At 43.4% G+C, this 26,052-nt stretch overlaps 1 protein-coding gene across 1 annotated transcript in view; it reads left to right on the top strand.

Annotated features, from left to right (window-relative positions):
• Nucleotides 1-8,639: 8,639 nt before the first annotated feature.
• Nucleotides 8,640-26,052, top strand: part of LOC146678876 (interleukin-1 receptor type 2-like) — a 22,344-nt gene continuing 4,931 nt past the window's right edge. The window contains exons 1-8 of the mRNA XM_085406545.1: nucleotides 8,640-9,013; nucleotides 11,350-11,605; nucleotides 13,354-13,537; nucleotides 13,652-13,796; nucleotides 13,878-13,940; nucleotides 14,037-14,160; nucleotides 14,277-14,419; nucleotides 14,517-14,646. Coding sequence (XP_085262671.1) covers nucleotides 8,956-9,013; nucleotides 11,350-11,605; nucleotides 13,354-13,537; nucleotides 13,652-13,796; nucleotides 13,878-13,940; nucleotides 14,037-14,160; nucleotides 14,277-14,419; nucleotides 14,517-14,646 — 1,103 coding nt within the window. The 5' untranslated portion in view covers nucleotides 8,640-8,955. The remainder of the gene's footprint in view (nucleotides 9,014-11,349; nucleotides 11,606-13,353; nucleotides 13,538-13,651; nucleotides 13,797-13,877; nucleotides 13,941-14,036; nucleotides 14,161-14,276; nucleotides 14,420-14,516; nucleotides 14,647-26,052) is intronic.

The raw sequence follows: 26,052 nt of genomic DNA, 5'->3' as shown, positions 1-26,052 counted from the left end.
ATGCCTTTGGAGATGAAATACCTCCACAGAGCTCCTGCCACCTGACTCCCGCAGAAATAAAGAAGGGGAAGAAAAAGACTGTTAACATATGAACATATATGATCAAGAGCTACATGTGTGTGAACTCTGATTTTGGAAATCCTAACCTCGACCCGAGACTGACTCACTTGTGGTTTCTGTTTCAAACTACGTCATAGAGCAACAGGAAGGAAGGTGAAACTGAACACCATTCAACTCCGGCTTGTACTTTTTTCTGATAACAGGCCCGTGCTCTAAATGTATGGATGCCTCTCATGTTTCTAAAAGCTCTCTGAGTGACGTGTCCCTGGCAGGCTGACTGTAATTTTCTGAACCATGGGTACAGTGGAGAATTATTAACAGGTAGGGATCTGGTTCCAAGGAAACTAATTATTGTAGACACAAAAGTCTTAAGATAGTTACATAAACAGCTGAAGTCCCACTACTATATTCAGAGTTTATCTGTGTGTGTGTGTGTGTGTGTGTGTGTGTGTGTGTGTGTGTGTGTGTGTGTGTGCAGTTGGGAGAGTTGGGGTATCCAATTTCCTTTTTTTTGAATGCCTTCTTGTGAACGCTGTCTGTTTTCCACATTCTGCAACGGTAAAATACGACTTAGAGGCGGATATTTGTTTTACCTTATGGGCAACAGTTGTCTGGCTTTGTTCTTGCTGTTGACAAAACTCGCCTCATGATTGACTCTGAGAAAAAAACTCTTTCCCACAGAGGGGAATAAACTTATTCGAATATGAGCTTTTTTCCACTAAGACTTGTTTTATGGGGAGATGTACGAAATTATTTACCGGGTTACAAGCAATGATAATATCGGATGTTGACTCCTCAGCGTCATCATTTTCTATCTATTGAGAAATCCCATTGTAAAAGTAATGAAGAAAAAAACTATTCTGCCGTCTCACTCCTCCTTGACCCGCGGTGGGTGTGTGTGTGTGTGTGTGTGTGTGTGTGTGTGTGTGTGTGTGTGTGTGTGTGTGTGTGTGTGTGTGTGTGTGTGTGTGTGTGCGCGTGTGTGTGTGCCTTCTTGCGAACGCCGTCTGTTTTCCACATTCTGCAACGGTAAAATACGACTTTGAGACGGATATTTGTTTTACCAAATGGACAATTGCTGTTGACAAAACTCGCCTCATGGTTGACTCTTTCCCACAGAGGGGGGTGCTTTAATAAACTTATTCGAATATGAGCTTTTTTCCCCGCTAAGACTTGTTTTATGGGGAGATGTACAAAATTATTTACCGGGTTACAAGCAATGATAATATCGGATGTTGACTCCTCAGCGTCATCATTTTCTATCTATTGAGAAAACTTATTGTTAAAGTATTGAAGAAAAAAAACTCCTCCTTGGCCCGCGGTGTGTGTGTGTGTGTGTGTGTGTGTGTGTGTGTGTGTGTGTGTGTGTGTGTGTGTGTGTGTGTGTGTGTGTGTGTGTGTGAGTGAAACAAGATCGCCTGTCGCTGGTTTGTTTTTCAGTCTCTCAAAAGGAAAAGTAGTATTCACTAAGGGATAGTTATTCGTTTTTTACACATAGGCAGCCTGTAGGTTACAAGCGGATAGAAAGTTCTTCTTTTCATCACAAGCTATGGTGTATCTTAAAGGTTTTTTTACAGCGTCTGTATTATAGGAAAATAAAATACTATTGAAATCTCTACAGGAAGTCACTCTTTATTTCCATTACAAACGCCGGTGCAGCTTAAGAAAGTAAAATTACATCCGCTCTGTCTCTCTATACATCACAGAATCATCTGCTGCATCACCGCTGTGCTTAGGGAACATGACGCAACAGGTCTGAAAATGACTAGACACTTCCGGAGTATTTCCGGTAGGGTCATAAGGTCCGGATCGAGGCCTTCCATAGTAAATATGCTGTATTTGAATATGTCATATTCAAAGCCTTCTTCTTTGGGAGAGCAGATCTCATCGGACACAGGAACGCTGCGGGGCTGCAGAAGGAAATCCATCTTGCGTCTGGGCCTTAGAAATTGTGACGGACTCCACCTCTCTGCTTTTTTATTCCCCTCCAACAGATGGCGCGCTTCCGGAGGTTTCCCCCTCCCTCTAAAAACTTTTTTTCCCAACAACAGATGACGCGCTTCCGGAGGTTTCCCCCCTCCCTCTAAAAACTTTTTTTTCCCAACAACAGATGACGCGCTTCCGGGGTTCACCCCCCCCCCCCTTCTCAGGATGCAATTCGACACGGTTAGCAACAGATGGCGCGCTTCCGGGGTTCACCCCCCCTTCTCAGGATGCGATTCGTCACGCGGGGGGTTTCCCACCCCCCTTCTCCGGATGCGATTCGTCACGCTCATTACACGCTTCCGGGGGGGAGGGGCGGGAGGTCAAAAGGTCGTGATTAGGGCCATCAATCACTTCGGATCAAATTTTGTCATAAGCTGTATGGGATTAACTCTCTGCTAATAGCTTCAAATACAAACCAAGCATAGTACATATTTGTGAAAAAAAGAAATAAAAGAACACTTACAGTGTGCTGTGATAACAATGCAAGATACATGATCAACAGTATAAAGAGAGGTTCAAGTTTGAGTTATGTAAAATATATGAATATATATCTAAATAATGGATTATGCCAGTCTATGCACCCATATAAAGTGCAAGTTCACTCTGTCTATACACTGATCGATGATGGTATCATAATAACAGGTTATGTGCCAAGTTTGCACATTATTTTTTAGTCCAGATGCACTGCAGCCCTGTTCAATAAGATAATCCACAATCTGGCAACCCAAAGTCAGTAAATGATGATTTAAGAGATGTAACCACTTCTTTAAAATTTAACTGCAAAGTTTTTTCTCGTTGGGCTTACCTGCAGCCAGAGGTGTGGTCTCTTTTAAACCCCAAGACTGGAGCAGTTTCCCAGCCAGAAGGACGTTGGGATCACATTGGATCACTTTGAATTTGTTTCCCAAATCCAAGTTCTACTGAGAGATGCTAAAGGTCCACAGTTCTACCAGCTGGACCCCTTTTACAACAGATCAATCAACTGAACAAACAGACAGACACACAGAGAGACAGACAGATGGATTTAACTTCCTTAAAGTCATCTGGTGTTGAATGTAGGAGGATACTTTTGCCCAAATGTAGTCCATTTCTAAATACAAGCACAAACATTAGGTTAAGATGAATTGGTCACTTTGTAGTATTAACATAAACTACCGCCAGATGAGTCAGTCATTTCTGGGAAAGACACTCAGAAGGTGAAGTTTGCCAAATTGTTCCTGCCTGACTGCAACTCCAACAGATCAAGACAAGCATGTCCTGGCCTCCAGCAAAGCACCCCTGCAAGGATGCTCGAGTCAGGTTTCCAAATGTCCGAAACTTGAGCATCAGGTCGAGCTTCATGAATGTGCAGAAGATAAAGCTGTTGAACACAGTTTAAAAAGCAGGCAATAGTCAGGTGGTGCAGCCACTACAGAGTCAGGTATTTATTTGAACTAAGCTAGTAAACTATCTTAATAATCTACTAACTTTAAAATTTCAGCTTATAATAGGCTAATAATAAAGAACCATGTCTGGACATGCTATTCAAAATGAACCACAAGCTGTATTTGAATAATGTTTTTGATGGCCAATCCAGATTAATTTCAGTGTTGACTAGTGAATAATGAATGTGTGTAACACATGGAATCACAAGTCATTTTTTCCCCACACGCAAGTAGTACTTCTGCAGAAAACAAGACTGAAATCCCCATGCGTCATCTCCCCATTTAAAACTGGATGCTATGTTTTTTTTCATGTTGAATAGTGGTCAGGTCAGACCGTCTCTTACAAAGTGACGACTATAACTCAGTTTTGCATAGAAGGACTTTTTTAAATAAGCACAAGTGATATTCTGATATTCTGGTGGTGGTCAGAGGGCCCGGTGGTGCCAGTGTCCGGCAGCCTCGCCTCTGTCAGTGCGCCCCAGGGCAGCTGTGGCTACAATGTAGCTTGCCATCGCCAGTGTGTGAATGTGTGTGTGAATGGGTGAATGACTGAATGTAGTGTGAAGCGCTTTGGGGTCCTTAGGGACTAGAAAGGCGCTATATAAATGCAGGCCATTTACCATATGGTTAGTACATGCAGGCACTGGGTTTGGCAGAGACAGGACCAGGTGAGGCAGGACCAGGTGGTGCCCTGACGTCTGGTGGCATGGCAGCCACAGGCGGTGGAACTGGTGATGGTAAAGTAGGAGGTGGCTGAACAAACTCACTAGAGCCATCAGCGGACATGAGGATGTGCTGGAGCGGTTTTCCTGAACCTGAACTGAAACTGAAAGATGTGAACACACACTGGACATGCGCGTAACTACTCTGGGGATGGAAGTCTGTGATCAGACCTTGGAGTGTCCATCCTGAGTGGGTTTTGACCGCTGCAGGAGATCCATATGGACCATGTCTCACTGGAGTAGTAGAAATGATAAGGTGAGTATGATCAGAGCCTATAAGCAGTAGTGGAGCTACTTTATTAACAGATGGTAATGGGATACCTTGGACTGCTTGTATTTCCTTTGGAGCGAGAATATAGGGTAGGTGTGTTCTGAAAGTGCTAACTGACTTGTAGCGAAGGCATTATTAATTGTGAAAGTTTTCTCTGGGTGTGAAATGGGCGAGATCTTGAAACTTAAAGAACCTTGAATGCTTTCAACTTCTTGACAGACAGTTCTGAGTGATATGTTTTCAGCTTTCCCAGTTAGGTGGAGATGCTGCGCAGCTGATGTCAGAAGCATGGTACATTGACAATGTCCTCACTACAGGATTAACTTCAGTTCTAGGTCTCTGATTTACGTCACACAGGCTCTGTAGATGTCGTCCCATGCAGGTGGCAAAGTCTTTTCTCAGATCACACTTTGCAGCCTGATGAGTCCTAGCACAACCCCAACACCATTTGTTCCTCTTTATCCAGTTTATTCTCTCGTCCTTTGTTTTGTGAATAAACTCAGGATACTTGCTGATGTGGTGTTCAGGTGAGCAGCAATATGCGCATGTTGCCTTAGTCGTTATGATGGGCTGTGCTGGCTGTACCGGATCATCAGATGTATTTGATGTAGAATTGTTGTGAGTGGAGATGAATACTTACGGGCACATGGCTGGTTGAAGGATGAAACAGCACGGTCCTTTCTTGGTTGACACCTGCACTCCATTTGCAACCAGGATGAGAACAAAGGTAAGGTATATGTCATTTCTCCTTGTTTCCTATAAACATGCCGTTTAAAGCGACTAGAATGCTCTGCAGGCAGCTTTTCAAGCAGGCGATCAACATGGGACCCACAATGTAGTTCTGTCCTTGATCACCCATGGTGCTAAGCAAACCAACTAGAGCTTGTACACGAAGAGCGAAGTTATCCAGAGTCCGACCATCGCCTGCTCTGATAGGAGGAAGCTCTAGTGTATTCCGTAGTTCTTTCAATACTAATTGTCTGGGTTGCCCGTAATGCTCATCGAGGGCTTTGATGGCTTGAGTATATGGGTCAGGAGCATAGGAAAAGGCAAGAGCTAATCGTTTAGCTTGGTGTACTTTCAGATGATCGAGAAGGACATGATATTTGAAGTGCTCTGTCTCGTGAGGGTCAAGAAGGTTGGTAAGAGCCATCCGTAACATACTGTATTGCATTTCATCTTCTCTGGTAAGGTCTGGGAAAGAAGGACCCTCAAGCTTATATACATGTGTTCTGGTAGTAACAGGGTGACTAGAACTAGCAGTAATGGGTACTGAAGGTTTCTGTGCATGCAAACCATAGATGTAGCTGGTTGCTGCTTTAAAGGCGGGTGCTGCTTTTATTCTGGAATGCAAATGAAAGGTTCATCTAATGGAACAGCAGGTTGAACACAGGGGATCTGGTAAGGATCCTGCAGCGGTGTGGCTGGGAAGTTAAAGGGAGTGTCATCTTGTGTAGGAAAAACTGGTCTAGGCAAACCACTTGAAGGAACTGCAGCATCTAATATTGATGAATTCTATGAAGGAGGGCTGGCAGCAGGAACTGTACCAGAATGACGACTGATCTGTGGGAGCTGAGAGGGTGATTTACAGGTTGCTGAATCAATCACTGGGAACTGCTCATGTTGCAGATGCGTTTGAGGAATGGAGGATTTGATTTCATCAGATGAGACAGTGCAAATTAAAGATCTGGAGGAACTGCAAGAACGGGGAGGAGATAAATGAATCATGAATTGCCTAATCTTCCTCATCGTAATCAGGAGTTCCTCATCACCTCATCTTGATTGGTGGGTAAAGGAGCAGGGTGTGTCTTGTGGGATTATAATATTATTTTATGCCATGTTAGACCCCTAATTAAAGATTGTGAATTATTATGTAGTTTTAGTTTGCATTATTCTCCTGAATTAGAATGTCACGGTTTGCCGGGGCAAGCCGTGTGGAGTTGGAGAAAGGACCCAAAAGGCGGCAGCTCTGGTGCAGGTGAGTATTTATTTACAGGAGTGGGTACAAACAGCAATGGTGGGTGAACATGAAACCGGAAACCTAAACTGGGGAAACTAACAACACAAACCAGAAACGAAGATACAGGGAGGTCCGAGGAAATACATACGGGGAGACGAGGGGAAACAACACAGACGAACCAGCCACTACTATGACAGAAGACACAACTTAAATACACTCAGAGAACACAGGGAGATTATACACAGGTGGGGAACACAGCTGGGAGTGATTAACGTGACGAGACTAGGGAGGCAACTGAAAACACTCACATAAGACGCAGACCTTCACAATAAAACAGGAACTTACACATGAAAGGACACAACTAAGAAACGCGGACTAGATACAGGAACACACGGGCAGAACAGAATAAACACTAAACAGAGGAAGAACAGAACCAAAATCACAAGAAGAGAAAACACAAAACGCTGGGTCAAAAGGACCCAGGATCATGACATAGAAGAAGGTGATAACTATTACATTTGTTAAACGGATTTGCATTACATTAGACTGCTGATTTATTGTGAATGAATGATATTGTTTTATGACGCATTATACTGCTGAGTTATAAGAAATGCTGTTCGCAGAAAGTCATCGCCTTATTTGTCTGATTGGAAGAGAACAGAACATACTGGAGAGGTTTTCTGCCCTATCTCAGCAGGAGCAGATAAACAGGGAGCCAAGGTCGTAGCTTGGGCGCTGTGTGAGAGAAAGAATGTGAATGTTTAGGCTTTTATGACTAAGTGGGGGCCACTAGAGGCTATAAGAGTTTGATCAATGCTCCACCATTTTGAGATCTGATGCTGTCTGCGTACGGTGTCCATCTCCCACGCGTGTGATCATTAAAATCATTGTTTGACTCAACCCTGCCGGACCAGTGTTGTTATTTTGGTTTTTCCTCTTGTATCCATCCCCAATATTTGAATCCGTAACAGTCTCTGTCTGGATATCTGCCTGTCCGTCAGGATCCTGCAGGCCATGTGTGTCTGTGTCAATATGCTGGCGTTCAGTTTGACACCCTGTCTCACATCTAGCACTTCTAGCTCCAGGATACTGAACTTCATACTGTTGTAGGTAGGCAGGGGGTTGCCGTTCACGACCAGAACATCTTAAATCTTCAGTTAATGGAAGCAAGATGCATCTGGTGAAGTGATTGTGCTGAAAGGTGAGTCTTTACAACACTAATAATAAAGAACCATGTCTGGACATGGTATTTAAAATTGACAAGAAACTGTACACGCACTAGTGTACAGTGCGTGTACAATTTTGTTCAGTTTTATTTTTCAAGACTTGGTAAATTGCCCTTTTTATTTTTTTATTTTTTATTTTTGTTTTGGCAATAGTGAGTAATTTTGGGTTCGAAAATATTTGATATAGTATAATTAAGGTAAATGTTGTTATTAATTGTTATAATCTGATAAGGAATATTTTATGTCATTTTTTTGTTGTTTTATTTTTCAGTTTACCCACTGAGAAAAAAATAATTACCAATAAATACCATCTTACTGTTCAGTGCGATTTATTCCAATTTTTTGCAGGACTGTTGCATATTATTATCATCATCATTATTATTATTATTATTATTATGGGATTGTGTGTGTATGTGTGGAGGGGGGATTAATCACCATTTTATCATCATCAGCCTTTGACGGAAACTCACACGGATCGTTTCATGTTCATGTTTCACGTTTCATGAATTTCGTGATCCGCAAATATTTACTTAACTTAAGGCCACCTACACACTCTAAAGCAGGGAGCCAAGCTTAAAGGATAAGCTTGATAAGACGCCTACGAACTGGGATTTTAGGTTTTGTTTAGCAAGTTAATCCAAAGAAAGCTTGGCAGTTTTGAACTTCATTTGCCCCCCAGATAACTGGAACACTCCTGTTATGCTGAACTGACTGTGTACAGCACCTGGAAACAGGCACGTGCAGAGGGGGGGGGGCTAGAGGGGCTTGAGCACCCGCCCCTTTCCTGATGGGTTCCCAAAGTGCCCCTTTGTTGAGGCAACTTTTTAAAAAACCAATTATTATTATTATTTTTTAATGTGTGTGTGCGTGCGGAGTCCTGTCTGTGCCCCTCAACAATAATATTTAACTATTAATCACAGTTTTGTTAAATAAAAGGATCTGGCTTGCATCAGTCACATGATCACATGATCACATTTAACCAATGATCGCCCTCGACGGCAGAACGCGCTGGTTACGAGCCGGGAACGAGCTCACAAAGAGCACGCGCATTTTTAGCGGTCCGGAGCTGTAGGAGAAACACAAGTTAACTCAGAGACACAGACTGATGCGACAAAACCAGTAAGTAGGTGTACAGCGTACACTGTAGTGTGTAGCACCCAGGAGTATTAGCTTATTACGTACACGTTGGTAAGCTTTTTTTTTCGAACTTTATTTGAAATTATAAGCGAACAGTCAGACATTCCAGTTCAGTTCTCTTCACTTTAGCTCCTAAGAAGATTCGTGTTGAGTTTTGACGTGAGACGATATGAACGGAAAAATAAGCCTTCTCCTTCTTTTTCTCGTCTTCCTTACATCGACACCAGGTAAGACCTCTTCATGTTTTATGGGTGATTTTTATTTTATTTAGAACATAAATCTGCAGTTCATAATCTAAAAAAACATTGCTCTTTTACATTTACAGTGAAACTTATTATTAAACACTGTTGGAAATGTCGAGTTTAAACTGAGTGGTTAACGGTGTTTTGAGCGTGAACAATAAAAACAAAAAAAAAACCCCAAAAAGACCAAAATATGTTTATTCAAAAAATGAATTTGCAGTGTTGTTAAAGTATACCAAGCTGCTAAAAATACACGCACAATATTAGGCACATGAGCTTGTGTCAATACTCATTCGCCTGGTTCCTTAGAGCCTTGTGAGTAATATAAATGTGATGCTGACAAGTGATGAGATTATTACATTAAAAAGTTATTTTTAAGCAATACTGGTGGAAGATAAGTGACTGACATTCCAAAGCTAACATCTATAAAAAAAATTAATTCAATCAGAACATCTCCTTCCAACTGACTTTTATCAATTACAAACAAAACAGTTTACAAAACTGATGAAAGTCTGTTGGAATGAAATGTGATTCAATAAAATGGTGACAAGCAAGACAGTTCGGGGAAGTTGTGTTTTTCCCTCATAGGCACCTGTTGTTTCTTCAGGTGTGCAGAGATTTTATTTTAAGGCAGTTTAAAGAAAGCTAAATACAGGCAATGTAAGGCATTTTCATCCTCAGTTTCGTTTTTACTTTGTTCCTCTCATTTCTTTCATTATGTGTGATTAAATTATTTTAGTCCCTTTACCCTCCCCTTACAAAACATTGCCCCTGCAGTGCCCCCACTTTATCCAAGCACTGCTCTTTGTGTTATGGTTTCATTATTATTCAAATGCGTATCTGACTTCCAGTAAGTTCAGTCTGTTATTTATTAATTCTGCTTCCTAACACCGTGTTTAACAATGTTATCAGTGACATCACGACCTGACCCAGCAGCAGTGTTGCTGGGTCAGGTCTGTTTGGTTGTTTGGTTGTTATTGATCCCTTTACCCCTAGTCCTAAAGTGTATATTTATTTTCTTACTCTTATATATATTGTTTGTTTACTTGCACTGCTGTAAAAGGAGCCTCGTCGTCTCGTCTCTCTATATACTGGAATGTATATAGAGAGATGACAATAAAGTTTACTTTGACTTCAGCAGCGAGCAGGCGCACACTTTTCGCGTATAGAATTTCGATAAAGCATTGGTGCAGATTATAAGTCTGTATTATAATGTCTGGTGTTTTCGTGTTTGTTGTTTTGTTTTATTTTGCGAGTTGGTTATTAGATGCCGCTCCAGCCACCAGTGAATCCCCCGCCGCCCCGCCCTCTCCTCCCTGTGCCACAAGCAGCAGGTGCACCTCGCATACGGAGGGCGCCCTTACTCCCAGGAAATGGGTGATAGAAAACCGATCGGTGCCTGTACCATTCCCAATATGCGCTGGCTGATGTCGGGGCAGCATGAGTACGAGCAATTTTTTATTTTATTTTGCCGATGCCCGTGATGCCGATGTACTGGCAAAAATTTACCAGGACATTTTCCGTTTTTCTACGGAATTTTTTTTTTTTTACAGTGTAAGTCTACAGCTGCCTAAAGCATTCATGGTCCTGCAAATGTGTCCATCAGTGTACATGTGTACATTTGTTTTGTTTTGTATTCCAGTTTAGTTCTTTCTGGTGTCCAGCAATAAAGCTGCCCTTTTGAGTTTGTTTCATTTCCGTGTCTGAGTCTGCATTTCGGTCCTTTCCTGTCTGCCTGCACACAGATTATGACAGTTATGCGCCTCATAAGCCTTTTAAAACCCCAGAATGGCAGCCATTGCCTGAAGGAGCGCAGTATTCATCAAATTCCTTTTAGGTAGCAAGAGCAGGCGCCAACTGGAAGAAGCGTGGAGAGAATTCACAGAGCAGAACCTTCAAAATACGACAACACACAATAACCCTTTACATTATCTTTTACATTATTAGGGGAATCTACAACATTTTTACATTAAACGTCATACTTATTTCTCTAATTCTGATTCTTTAGGGAGCCCCTCATTAATTCCTCTGTCTGCAACAAGTTATTATAGCCCCTGCACCAACCCCCCCCCCCCCCCCCCCCCCCCATTTTCTTATTACCCAGTTTCTGGAAGCCTGCTAAGGGGCACCAGGGCTGTACTGCCCTCCCTTTGTGGTAATGCTGTGGCATTTAAAGATATCGGTGACATTAGTTCAGGGTAAAAGTAGAATACTGCTAGTGACTGCACTGTGAAGCCCGAGTTTCATTAACCAGACAAATATGATCATTTTAGACTAAAGCAATGCTTTTTTTCACATGTCATTATGAATGTCATTGACAGGTGTGTGCCCACTGAGTTTCCAGGAAGTAAATGTCGAGGCAGGTGAGATGGCGGTACTGCAGTGCCCTTCTTACAGAGAGTACCGTGATGGAGATGCTGAGGTGTTCTGGACCAGTCACACCGTGGATGAAATGAAACTCTTCAACATGTCAACGTCAGCTGAGCAGAGGCAGATGGGTGTGCTGGTTCATGGAAGAATCCTTGTTATTCTCAGAGCTTCAGTAAACCATCAGGGGAATTACTCCTGCTCTTTTCGGTAAAATGAATGGTTTCCTTGTCTAAGACTGACATCAAACAAAAGTCGTGCCCACACACTGACATAAAGTACTATTTCCTATACGACAGGATAGCAGAGCAAGTTTAACTTGTATTATATTTTATTATAACATTTTAAGGTTGTTATTGAACATCACGGCACCAGAAAAGCACTTTTTATATTTGTACTAAACCAGGTTGCTTGTTGGCATTATGGTATGACAGTTTCCCTAAATGCTGGTAACATATATGTGAGGATCCTGTGTTTGCAAATAACAACCCGCCATCTGAAGTTAGCAAATCCTGAAACACAACTGAGGACGGCGGGTTGTTGTTAAGGTACAGAAAAACTGGAACAAAGCCATATTTTATTCAAACTAGAACATAGAAAACATTCATTTTTTTATAAACTTAGATGGTTTAACAACTAATGTACCATTTTAACTAAATTTTAAGAAAACAATCATTGTAATCATTCTTAATAATTTTCAATTAATAATTTTGAATTTGACCGCAGCCGCATGTCTCAAAAGGCAAGGCAAGGCAAGTTTATTTGTATAGCACAATTCAACAACAAGGTGATTCAAAGTGCTTTACAGTGCTTTAAAAGGTGGGACAGGGCCATGTTTAACACTGTGTAGCATCACCTCTTCTTTGAACAACAGTCTGTGAACATCGGGGAACTGGGTAGAGCAGCTGCTGGATATTTGGGAAAGGAATGTTGTCCCATTCTCAACAGTCACTTTTCATTGCCCTATTTTTTTTGTCCAGTGTTTTGATTGGTGAAAGGTCTAAACACCAGGCAGGCCAATTCAGCACCCAGACTCTTCTACTTCAAAGCCATGCTGTTGTAATGACAGCAGTATGCAGTTTAGCATTGTCTTGCTGAAATATGCAAGGCCTTCTCCGAAAGACATAGTCATAGAGTATATGTGGCTTTAAAACATGTATATACCTTTCAGCATCCATTATTGCAAGCTGTGTAACACGTTGCCAAATAATCTTTCAAGTTTTGTTTCGCCTGACCTCAGGACAGTTTTTCGCTTTGCCTCAGTGAATCATAGAAGATGATTACGTTGTTCTTTGCATGGTGGTGCATTAGCCTACATTAGTGGATAGCACAAGTGTCCCTGAGCCCATGCTGTGATTTTCATGATAAATTAAATTTAAACCAGTGCTGCCTGCAGGCCTAAAGTTAAAATCATGATTTTCATGTGTAACACAAACACTTCCTTCTCAACCTTTTATTGGTTGAAAAGTGTTTTGTTGAATTTTGTTGAGACATGTCATCAAATTCAAAATGAGTGTTTTCCTGAAATGGTACGTCTCAGTCAAAACATTTGTTTTCTGAGTTCTGTTGTGAGTAAAATAAATAAATCAGGTAAAATAAAATCAGACAAAGGCACACAAGAAGCATGAGTGTATCACAGGTTATTAGGTTTCATCTTCTGTGGGTCAGAGAAGAGCCTCTCAGTAATCCAGCGTTAAAGGAATGGATTACTGAAGGCGAAGCTGAGAGGGATTTTTATACAGAATGCCAGATATGTTAGTTTAATTTCACTGTTTGCAGCACAAAACTTTCTCAGCTAATAATAAATCCTGATGGACAAATAGCCCGCTAAGTAGATGAACACCATTTTAAAACTAATCCTTTAAGTCTTCTCTTACTTTCCCATTTTTTTGTTTCATTTTGCTTGTTGCTCAGAATGAAAGTTAAAACTTCATGTTACTGTTTTCTTTCCTTGGTAGGAATTCCAGCAGACAGTCCTGGGTAAGCCTCAAAGTAAACACAGCTCAGTCCAGAGACTCTGAACAAATGAACCAGATCTCTAAAGAATGTTACACAGAGGAGTACTGCAAGTTGTATTGCCCTGAAATTTTTTTTCCCTTTAACACCCTGAATATCACCAGAAGCGGCATCACATGGCACAAGGTAAACAGAGCAGATTATGTGAATGAGATCAAACTGTAAAGTATTGTTACAGGGTTTTAATGTTTTTCCAAATTTGACAGCTGACTACTTAAAAATCGAGCTTATATGTTGTAGGAGGGCGGGTCATCACCAAAAGACGGTTACTTCCCAAGTGTGAAAAAAGAGGACAGTGGCAACTATACCTGCACCCGGTCTTACCTGTATGATGGTCAAATATATAACATGACCTCTACGGTGAAACTTGATGTCCAACCAAGCAGTAAGAAAAACACATTTTGCAGATATTTATTTTGAATGATTTTAATATGTGCTTTTCAAAAGGTTTTTTTTATTTCCACAGAAATAACTAAGAAAGCAGTGATAATTTCACCAGAGAACAAGCAGGTATTTGAGGTAGATTTAGGTGAGTTATTGTCTATATTCATACACCTTCACACTCTTGGCTAAAGCTTAAATGTTAATCGTTTATAACAACCTGTGTTAACTCTGCTTTTTCTAGGTTCAACAGTGGTGATTGATTGTAAAGCAGTTATGATGTCAAAAATGGATGACTTGTTTTGGTTAAGTGGAAGTTCATTTGTGGATACAGACACTAGTCTACCAGTTTTCTATAATGATACACGGTAAATATTTCACACACAGGTCCTCTGTGGGTCACACTGATGTTATATGTAGTCACATCAGCTCAGATATGAATTCTGTTTTTAGATCTGCCTCAGTCATTTCCTTCTCTTCTCAGGGTCATCAGCACAGAGGAAATCAGAATGAGAACATCTCTAATCTTCAGAAAAGTGTCAGAGGACGATCTGTCAAAAAATTATACCTGTAAACTGCAATCTGCCTACCAAACAAGCTTTGTCACTATCACTCTAAAACAAAAAGGTATGGCCAGCTGAACATTTTGAGTACTTAATAATACTCTTTAATGTGTTTATTTATTAGATGAGCTAATTTAGAAAATCCCCATCACTCCCTACAGCTGCTCCTTCCTCTTACTTTGTGGCTTTATGGATTGTGGGCTTTGTGCTGATGGTGATGGTACTAACAGCAATTATTTATGCAAAGACCCCTACATTGGAGAGACCAAACACCCACTTCATAAACGCATGGCACAACATAGAAGAGCCACCTCCACAGGACAAGACTCAGCAGTCCATCTGCATCTAGGACAAAGACACTCCTTCGAGGACACCAATGTTCACATTTAGGACAGAGAGCACAGATGGTTTGAAAGAGGAGTGAAGGAAGCCGTCTATGTCCACTGTCAATGACAATCTATGAACAGAGGCGGTGGCTTACAACACCAACTGTCTGCCATCTATAACCCAGTTTTGAGATCCCTTCCCAGACGCCTTAACGACCACTCACATCCTGGGCCTTTTGACCTCAGGAAATCGCATGATAGGGTTAGGGCTAGGTTTCACTATGAGTACACCCGAAACCATGCATGATTGCTACCCACACCCGTTTTCACACCTTGGCTCATGTGATTAGGTAGAGGATCAATAGGGGGCCCATGTCCCTCTTGGTGGGTTACTCCCATAGAGCTTAAATCTGGGACTCTCCATCATTTGACCCTAGAACTGAAGAAGCTTTTCGGTTGAGAGGTGAAAAGTCTTCAAGCAACTTTAAGAAGTCCAGACGCTTTTCTTTCCAAGCTCCTTAGACTGCAAGCTGGAGAGGAAGCAGCATCTCACTAATCCAGAAGATCTTAATTTAGTCTGGATAAAAGCATAACATTTTAACTATTAGAGGAAATATTTATTTATAACTATCACACAAATGTATCATTATATACAGACACTTTTATTGCTACTGATATATTTATTTATATATATTTTTTGTCATGTTCTGTATAATATTGTACTTTTCTGTTAATAGTGTTATTTTGTATTTCCTTATGCTGATGGGTTTGTTTTTTGTGTTATCTTCTGATATCTGGTATTGGTTCTTTTTTTTCCTTATTTGTGCCTCAAGTTTTTAGTTTGATTATACAGTTATGTTCAAAATAATAGCAGTGTGTTTTAAAATGTGAGTAAAGCTCAAAATCATCATAAACACGTATGCCAGCCAGGATGATTTGACAACCTTTCACAATTCCTCTGAATTTCTTGGTTTTGCCTCAGAAACAGCATTTTTGATGTCCCCAACAAGTTTTCTATTAGATTAAGGTGTGGGGATTGGGCTGGCCACTCCATAAGCTTCATTTTGTTGGCAGCATGACCTTATCAATTATTTTGATATAAGCAAATTGATCCATGATCCCTGGTGTGCGATAAATAGTTCCGACACCATAATAAGAGAAACATCCCCATATCATGATGCTTGAACTACCATGCTTCACCGTCTTGAGAGTGTACTGTGGCTTGAATTCAGTGTTTGGAGGTCATCTAACAAACTGTCTGCGGTCCTTGGACCCAAAAAGAACAATCTTACTTTCATCAGTCCACAAAATGTTTCTCCATTTCTCTTTAGGCCAGTCGATATGTTCTTTGACAAATTGTATCGTCCGCCTGGGGGGCTCTTCAACTGGTGGGGGGGATGGTCACATCTTGCAGGAGCTTTCTTCTCTTCAGGAACTCTCTGCAGGAGGGGGAGATACAGGAGAGGTGGAGGAAGATCTCAGCCTGGGCGTTTACCGTCTTATGTAGTCTGGAAGATGTGTGGATGGTGGGGTGGGTGCAGTTTTCTCTGTGGTGGGGTTGGGTGGACTGTCCAGGGCTCTGTGGAGCCGGAGGGCGCTACTGCACTGGGCCCCGGTCTGATGGGCCTGGGCCCCCCTTCCCTGGCGGGTCGCGAAGGGTGGGAGTGCCTACTGGGGTCAGCGGGGGAGCTGGCCCCAGGGAGGGGTTACCTGCCCCTCCCTTCCTTCCCTCCCCATCTCCAGCTGCCTCCCTCTTCCCGCTCCTCCACAACCACCCACACATGCAGGGCCTTGGAGTGGGGGTATGTCACCAGGGTGCAGAGGAGGCTACCCCCCCCTGTCCCCTTCTGGCTGCCTCTGCCTCAATTTTATCCCACAACTTAGACATTCACATTATTCACACTCTCATTACACATACATATAGGATCTTGGGGGTGGGCACAATCACGGAGTCCAAATTACCATCAGGGTGTATACCTCACCCCTGACGTCGTTGCCCACCTCTCAATTTTAAATACACTTAGTCATTGAGGGCTAGCAGGAGGGACTATGCGCTTACCTGCTGCTCCTTGGCAGGTAGCTCCATGCCCTCCTGGGTTTTAATTGCACCTTAGAACACACATGCATCAACACTACAATGAGCGGGTGGAGGGAGGTCTGGAGTCTTCTCCCACCCCCATTCTCTGCGGCCTGCTGGAGCGGGAGGGCTAGTAGGAGGAGTTGGCCGTCCGACTGCGGTCTGGGGTGTGGGGCCTCCCTGCTGCTGCGGAGTCGGGGTGGTCTGCCTCTCCCCACCGCAGGGAAAAGGGTAACACCACCTGGGTCTGGGTGCAATTCCCCCCTCCAGGGGCAAGGGTACCTAGACCCGGTTTGTAGAGTACGCTTGGGGAGTGTGATTGTGTGTACAGCGTCTCTTTATGTCTGTCTCCACGTTGGTTGAGTGTGGAGTGAGTGCATATGAGAGCATGAGGGTGGGAATGGATGTTTGTGTCTGTGTGTGCCTGTATGTCTGTGTCTATATGTCAGGTTGGGTATCAGACGCCACCTCTCTGGGGACACCTCAGGCCCTCCAAGGTTTGGAGGCCTATCTCCACCCACCACCACTTCCCCTGCCGGTGGCGGACTCCCTCAGGTGTCGGTGTGTTGGTGGTTCTTTGTGTCTGGGGGTGGGCGTCCGGGTACACACCGGCTCACTCCTTGGCGGCCGCTTGTCGGGGCCTGGGGCCTGGGGCTCGCTCGGGCCCCTTTGGAGGTGGGGTGCCCCCGGCCTCTCGGCCTGGGGCTCGGTCACTCAGGCACAGCTGGGGGCCGGCGGAGCTCACGGGCGCGTCACTGCAACTCCCCCTGACTTCTGCTCCGCGGCTGCTGGGCGAGCCCTCATCTGGGACTCTCCTCGGCTCTTACTGGAACAGTGGCGCGGCTGCCCCTCTGTTGGTCTTCCATGGTCTCTTGTGTTCTGGGGGCCTCTGGATGTCTGGAGTTTTGATCTCCTCCATACCCGCTTCACACCCTGGAGGACGGGGCTGTGGCCCCCCCACACTCCCTAGCAGACCATTACATGGAGAAACCTTTGGAATGCAAGCATGCTGATCCACACAGGTATGCACACATGGGTATTCACAGACGCGGACTAAAGCTTTCTTGGCTGCTGCCTCAAAGCACACTGTGCGCTGTCTATCTTGCGTGCTGCACAATATCGTTTATTATTTAGTAAATATTGATATCTATGACTAGCTAGTTTATTGTGATGGTGCTTTGTTTTCTCTATTATTATGTTGCTCTTTGTTGTTTGCTGTCTCCTCTGTTTGTTTTTTTTGTTTGTTTGTTTTTTTTTCTCCATACAGGTGACCCAGGAGTTCTTTTTTTTTTTCTCTCTCTTCCCCCCCCTTCTCACCGTCTCTTCTCCCCTTTGGTTTTCTTTCTTTCTCTCCCCCTCTTTCTCTCATTCATTCCCCCTGTCCTATTTATTAAAAAAAAAAAAAAAAAAAATGACAAAGGATGAACTGAAGCTCTGCCATCACGTAATGTCGCATACTGCTGTTTCTGATGTCATTTAGAAGGAAAAAAAAAAAAAAGACAAATTGTATCGTCTTTAGCACATGTCTTTTTTTTTTTTTTTAGTAGCGTGAATTTGCGGGGGCTTCTTCCTGATAGATTAGCCTCACACAAGCATCTTCTAATTGTCACAGTACTCACAGGTAACTTCAGACTGCCTCTGATCTCCCTGGATGTGATTATTGGCTGAGTCTTTGCCATGCTGGCTATTGTTCAATCCATTCGAATGGTAGTCTCTCTGGTTTGGCTTTCCATTTTAAAGCATTGGAGATCATTTTAGCTGAGCAGCCCATGATTTTCTGCACTTCTTGATATGTTTCCCCCTATCCAATCAACGTTTTGATTAAAGCACGCTGTTCTTCTGAATAATGAATGACCTCACTGATTGGACTCCATATTCTCCGCTTGTACTTTGTTGTTGTCTCTCTAAGCCTTCTGGTTCTGTATCCATATGTTTAATGATTTCTGGAGACACGGGATTCCCAGGCTTTCATTTACATATTCTCTGGTTTTCTGGACTTTGTAACTTGACCCAGTATTTCATATTAAACCTTTGCATTTGCGATGGCAGAAATGAAGCGTTTGAGAGATCAAATCATTTGGAACAGCTGTTTTGGAAAAAGATTTGATCTTTTGGAGAATTTGGAACACATTACTACAGCGACATCTGGTGGCCAAATAAATGTGATTTTAAATTATTGCACTGAATAAATGTGAATGTTTTCATGTGTCTTTTTCTTTTTGTCTGTCACCTTTTCTGTTGGTTTATAGTATTATTTGTATGGAAGGATATTTTGTTTGAATCAGTCAGTAATTGTAGGTTGTACTTCTGCACATAAAGACATCAATCAATATTTATAGGGTGTGTTTTTATGCATGTTTAATTATTTTTATTAAGAAAAACAACGTGTTCAACAGTACTGAGACAATTTTGTCTTTTGCACAAAATCTCCTGCTTTGAATGATATTCTCTCTTGGGAGACTGATGTGGTTGAAGTGGAAAGATTGGCTAGCTGGAATAGATGAGGGAATATGGTGGCATGTTGGTCCAGTAATCTAGAGGGTCATCTCCTCTTGGTACATATAGGGCTTAGAGAGTGTGACATTATCTGTGACACCCTATCCATGGTTGGTTCACCTACCCTGCTGTCAAAAACATCGCAGAGCTTGTACTTTAGTGGCTGATAATTTTAGGATGTGCACATCTTTCTTGAGGGTTGAGATGGATAAGCCCTTTTTGATGTCTTCAAGGCAGGCTGTGGCTTGGGCTACCATTATTTGCCTCCTGACATGATGTCACCCTGTCAATGATCCCACTTTACCTGTCGGTAGACATCACTCCTCGATCACGATTTTGAATTGATTACTCCACAAACACAAGCCACAGCTTTTCTGTCGCTGCAACTTATCATTGATCATGTTCTTCATTTAATTCTTAAATTAAATGTAGAATAGAATAGCCTTTATTGTCATTGTACAGAGTACAACGAAATTGGAGTGCCACTCCCTTGGTGCAAGTTTCAATAATAAATATAAATGTAAAATATAAAAAGTACAAAAAAAAAACAATCGTAAGTACTCAAACAATAGTATGTACAATATATACAGGATAGCAGCATTAATATAATGACAGTGACGGTATGGAATAGGTTCAATTGTTTTTGTGCTTATTTACTACGGTGATAGCTCTGGGAAAGAAGCTATCCCTGAATCTGTTTGTCCTGGTTTTATGTGACCTGTACCGTCGGCCTGACGGTAATAGTTCAAACAGTTGGTTGCTGGGGTGAGAGTGGTCCTTGATGATATTGCCAGCTCTGCTGAGGTACCGAGAGTTTGCAGTGACCTCCAGGCTGGGCAGAGAGCAGCCAGTGATCTTCTGGGCTGTGTTGATGACCCTCTGCAGTACTTTCCTGTCTGCAGCTGAGCACCCTGCATACCATGTTGTTATGCCGTACGTTAGGATGCTCTCTATGGTGGCTCTGTAAAATGTCACCAGCAGCCTCTCCTCCAGGTTGTTCCTCCTGAGCACTCTCAGAAAGTGGAGACGCTGCTGGGCCTTTTTAACCACCGCTGTAGTATTTGCAGTCCAGGAGAGGTCATCAGATATCTGCACGCCCAGAAACCTCATGGAGTGTACCCTCTCCACACAGCTCCCGTGAATGTAAAGTGGGGCCGGGTCTGCTCTGCCCTTCCTGAAGTCCAAGATAAGTTCTTTAGTTTTCGTGGTGTTCAGTTGGAGGTTGTTAACTGAACACCACTCAGTCAGTCTGTTGACCTCATCTCTGTAGTCCGACTCATCCCCCCTTGAGATGAGTCCAACCACTGTGGTGTCATCCGCGAACTTTATGATGGTGTTTGAGAGATGGGTAGGGGAGCAGTCGGATGTGTAGAGCGTAAACAGAAGGGGACTCAAAACACATCCTTGTGGAGACCCGGTGCTGAGTGTGATGGTGCTGGACCGGTGGGGGCCGAGTCTGACAGACTGTGGTCTATTTGTCAGGAAGTCCTTGATCCAGAGGCAGATGGGGGTGGAGAGTCCCAGGTGAGACCGTTTCTGGACCAGGATCTCCGGGATGATATGATTGAATGCTGAGCTGAAGTCCAGAAAGAGCATTCTCACATAGCTTCCTCGGTGCTCCAGGTGACTCAGCGCAGTGTGGAGCGCTATGGTGATAGCGTCCTCGGTGGAACGATTTGTCCTGTAGGCAAATTGGTGGGGGTCCAGAGTGGGAGGCAGACCGGCCCTGATGTGCTGACAGACCAGTCTCTCAAAGCACTTCATCACTACAGGCGTAAGTGCAACAGGCCTGTAGTCATTTGGGCTGGCCACAGCTGTCTTCTTGGCGATGGGGATGATGGTGGAGGTTTTGAGGCAGGGCGGGACGGTGTTTGATGACAAGGAAAGGTTGAAGATTTTAGTGAAGACTCCGGTCAGTTCGTCAGCACATGCTCTGAGAACCTTTCCATGTATTCCATCAGGACCTGCCGCCTTCCTGGGATTCACTGACCTTAGAACACACCTCACTTGGTGCTCCCTAAGTGTTAGTGTGCCAGTGCTGGGGGCGGGTGGAAGTGGTGTGGCAGCTGAGGGCTTGGTCGTCTCAAAGCGGGCAAAGAAACGGTTTAGATCCTCAGCCAGTGAGGCATCAGTCCTAGATGTTGCCTGGTTATTGCTTCTGTAGTTGGTAATGTGATTGATCCCCTGCCACATTTTTCTGGGGTCGTTGTCAGCAAAGTGATCTTCAATCCTCCTCCTATAGGCAGCCTTAGCTTTCCTGATGCCTCTACTCAGGTCTGCCCTGGCCGCCCTATACGCAGCCCTGTCCCCTGACTTGAAGGCAGTGTTGCGGCTTTTTAGGAGGGATTGCACTTCGCTATTCATCCAGGGTTTTTGATTTGGAAAAACCCTGACCCTTTTGTTGACGGTGACATTGTCAACACAGTTCCTGATGTACGAGAGTACAGTGTCCGTGTACTCCTGGAGGTTGTGGCTGGAGAATAAATCCCATACAGTTGTTGAGAAGCAGTCCTGCAGTTGAGAAAGGGCTCCTTCAGGCCAGGTTTTTATTGTCTTTGTCTGGGGCTTTGTTTTTCTCAGCAGGGGGGTGTAGGTGGGGGTGAGGGACATGCAGAGGTGGTCAGATCCAGCCAGGTGGGGGAGGGGTGTCGCTCTAAAAGCATGCCTGATGTTTGAATAGACATGGTCCAAAGTGTGTTCTCCTCTCGTAGCAAAGTCCACAAACTGGATAAATTTAGGAAGCACAGTCTTTAGGCACGCTTTGTTAAAGTCGCCGGCGACAATAAAAACCCCATCGGGGTGGGCAAGCTGTTGTTTGTTTATGGTGTTGAGCAAGAGGCTGAGAGCCGTGCTAACGTTAGCATCCAGCGGTATATAAACAGCTATCACAATAACTACTGTAAACTCCCTCGGGATGTAAAAAGGTCTGCACGAGACTGCCAGAACCTCCAAATCAGGAGAACAGTGTGTGTGAATGATCCTGCTGTTACAACACCACTCGTTATGCACGTAAACACATAGCCCCCCTCCTCTGCTTTTACCTGAGTTGCTGTTTCTGTCATGCCGGTGTAGCGTGCGGCCTGCTAACTCGACTGCAGCGTCGGGAATCAGCGGGTGAAGCCACGTCTCCGTAATAAGAATAATGCTGCAGTTACGTGCAAAGCTTGTGTTGGCTATCTGTAGCTCCAATTCGTCAAGTTTGTGGGTGATGGATCTGGCGTTCGATAGGAAAAGGCTCGGAAGTGCTGGCCGGTGTGGATGTTTGCGTAGCCTAGCGTCTGAGCCCGACCGGCATCCCCTCTTCGGGCAGACCATCCACGGTGACCCTGGCGGTCTCGCTATCTCCACCAGGATGTTGTGTGTTCGCTGATAGTCGCCAGAAACAGACAAACTATATTTAAAACCTAGGTCAATTAGGTTCTGGCGACTGTAAGAGATGGCGGCGTTGCAAACATTCAAAAATATCCACATTAAAAGTAAAAACGAGCACCAAACTGGAGAGCTAAGAGCCGATGCACCCGTGCGCGCCGCCATCTTGTCTGGCCACAAATGAAGACAAGTCATTTTAATTCTCCCCAAAGATACTGAGGCTGAGCTTGAGGGCCACCTAGAGGCTGTGGAGGCTCAATGTATCTACAAATTCACCACCCAACAAAATATGGGTCTTAGTAATGTGGAACCGGGTGAGCATAGGCAATGCGTCTGCATCAGAAGACAGAGGAGCTGAGTCACACAAAAGAAGTCAAAGGAACACTGCTTCATACAACATTGGAGAATTTTATTCACATTACTTTTGTAAAGTGGATATTTGATAATATAAATAGCATAAGATACACTATGTTTAATTCAAGGTTCCATCAGTTTTTCCCTAATGAAATGAATTTAAACAAGCACCTGTTTGGAAAAATCTGGATGTGGAAACCATGTTGTAGGTCTGGAATCTGTCCTTCATGACCATTGTCTCTCTCTCATTTAAGAAAAATCCCGCAAACCTGTTAACATCAACTAGGCATGTTTTGTTGTCTTATTGTTAGAAAGTAAATCATGAAAGTGGTTCTCAGAAGAGGAAGGAGAGCAGAGAGAGGATGAGTTTGCTGTCAGGACTTTGGATCTGAGCAATGCTGTCATTGACTTTGCTGTGAGCAAGGCTTGAAAGACGAAGTTCTGATGGGTGAGTTGTTTGCCTTTGTGTCTATGTGAAGGACTGAAACATTGCTACCAATTTATGTTAAAAATAATATGTTGCAATACATGTGTGAGTGCGTGCTACATCTAGAAGCTGGTCCACTGGAAAAGCTCATTGAGCGAGCAATTCTTTAAATGAGTGTGATTATTTGTCATGATGACCTCATCCAGTCTGCGAAGACCTGTTGTTCTCTCTTTTTTTCTGTGCTTGTAGAGATCACAGTTGTCTTTGTGTTACTTCAGCAAAGCTAAATCTCTTTGGGGGATTTTGGTAGTTTAGTTAAAAAATATGATGTGGGATTAGAGCATAAGCTTAGATATGTGTGTCCACTCACCTCACCTCCAGTGTTGGTCAAGTTACTTGAAAAAAGTAATCAGTAACTAATTACTGATAACGTCTCCAAAAAAGTAATCCCGTTACTTTACTGATTACTTATTTTCAAAAGTAATTAATTACTTAGTTACTTAGTTACTTTTTAAAAACACGATTTACAACCTGAAGAGGTGATAAAGCGATAGATCTTTCAGCCCAATTCTACTTTTTCTACATAATCCATCATACAAAATGTAATCAAATGGAAAAGTCTCTTTTTTTTTAACTTGTTTTATTAGTTTTAATCTTTTAACTTTATGCATCAAGCAAAAATTTAATTATATGCAACATTCTCTGACTGGAAGATATTTGTTTAACATTTAAAATTATTTTCTGCACATTCTAGCACATAAATATTTTTTGTGTTTACACTCAGTCTTTCAAATAGATGCAAGTAAAACACAGCAGAAAATAAATAAAGTCAAAGACTAGCGGTCCTTTTGCTCTATTTTCACCTGTAAAGCAGGAGTGGGGTAGGCGGAGGTTTACCCTGGTGCAGGTGTGCCGCATCGGTCAGTGGAAGAATCCGCGAGTTTCTCTGAGTTTCCCATTACGTTGTAGCACACTTGGTGCTCGCTTGGAAGTTTGGGGGGGGGGGGGGGTTCGCTGTAAAAAGAAGTTTTCTTCCCACGCACAACGGACACTAATGTTTTTGTCACTTTTTATGGAATCAAACTCAAAATAAGGTCAGTACTTCCACGCTTTAAACGCTGCACGCTCATACGCTCTCCCGCACTCGATATATGATCCACCGTTGATCTGCAGAGAGCTGTTGTCACCAACGTCTTATGTCGCTGTCATGAGACATTCTCGCAAAAAAAATCATGGTTTTAGTAATGCAGTAACGCAGCGTTCCTACGGGAAAGTAACGGTAATCTAATTACCGTTTTTGCAATAGTAATCCCTTTACTCGTTACCAGAAAAAAGTAATCAGATTACAGTAACGCGTTACTGCCCCTCTCTGCTCACCTCTGACTGCAGTTGTTGTCCATGATGCTGATCAAAAGCTGAAATTATACTACTGATTTTATTTATTATGCTACTGCTGTGTTTGCTCCAGAACAATATGAGCCCCAAAATATCTTCACTGGGACCTGTCATACAGTTGATATGCCCGTGGAAGTAAAATGAAGCGCGATGAATTCAGAAGCATGCTCACACATTTTGCTAAAAAAACCCAACAAAAACAAACCAAGACAAAAACAAAACAAGCAAGAACATCCCACTATTATCTCATAAAACACATGCTCATGTACTGATTTCTTGTGGTCTCATGCACAATTCTAGTGTATCCAGCATTAACACATCTTTGGACTTCATGCTCAGAATTCCAGGGTAAAGTAAACAAATGAAAGTTGAACTCCAAATCTTTTATCTGCTTGATTCACCGTGGAATAAAGAGGTAACAGGCTTCACCTGCACATGAAAATCAACCTAATTCGTAAGTTCACTAAGGAAGCTCTCATCTGTCTGCTTTCCTGGGTCTTCTTTCTGACAGCCTTCTTCTAGCCAGTCAGCCTCCATTCTTTGTGCAACCCACCTTTACCCAAACTCCATCTCATACAAGGATCTCAGAGCTCCATCCAAGCCTCCATCTTTATCTTGACCACCACCAGCATCTAGATTCCAGGGTCTCCTGCCCTAATTCCTGTCACTGCTGGGATTCAGTCTCACTGTGCTGAGCCATATGAGTCCAATCACCAAATAGCTTTGAATTGAACTCTATATATTAGTAAATCGCGCTCAGTTCCTTCTTATGATACCTCCTTATAAACTGCCTTTAAAAATAGTTAGTTAGTTCGGAGACCAGACAAAGAGCGATTCATAAGACCCTTATGAAAAGGACACCGAGGGAACAGTTTACCCTGCCCGGGATAGGGTTACCGGGGCCCCGCCCTGGAGCCAGGCCCGGGGAGGGTGCCCGAGGGCGAGCGTCTGGTGGCCGGGCCTTAGTCCATGGGGCCCGGCCGGGCACAGCCCGAAGAGGAGACATGGGCCCATCCTCCCGCAGGCCCACCACCCGCAGGAGGCGCCATAGGGGTCGGGTGCATTGTGTGCCGGGTGGCGGCCAGGAGCGGAGGCCCTGGCGGACTGACCCCCGGCTGCCAAGACTGGCAATAGGGACATGGAATGTCACCTCTCTGGTGGGGAAGGAGCCTGAGTTAGTGCGTGAGGTTGAGAGGTACCGGCTAGATATAGTCGGGCTCACCTCTACGCATGGCTTGGGCTCTGGAACCAGT

Source organism: Rhamphochromis longiceps, linkage group LG1 (genome assembly GCF_057381845.1).
Source record: "Rhamphochromis longiceps isolate RC_006_pf linkage group LG1, R_longiceps_female_GT1.1, whole genome shotgun sequence".
NCBI classification, from domain to species: Eukaryota; Metazoa; Chordata; class Actinopteri; order Cichliformes; family Cichlidae; genus Rhamphochromis; species Rhamphochromis longiceps.
The sequence above is the reverse complement of the archived record's forward strand: the minus strand, read 5'-3'. Positions and strand labels throughout refer to the sequence as shown.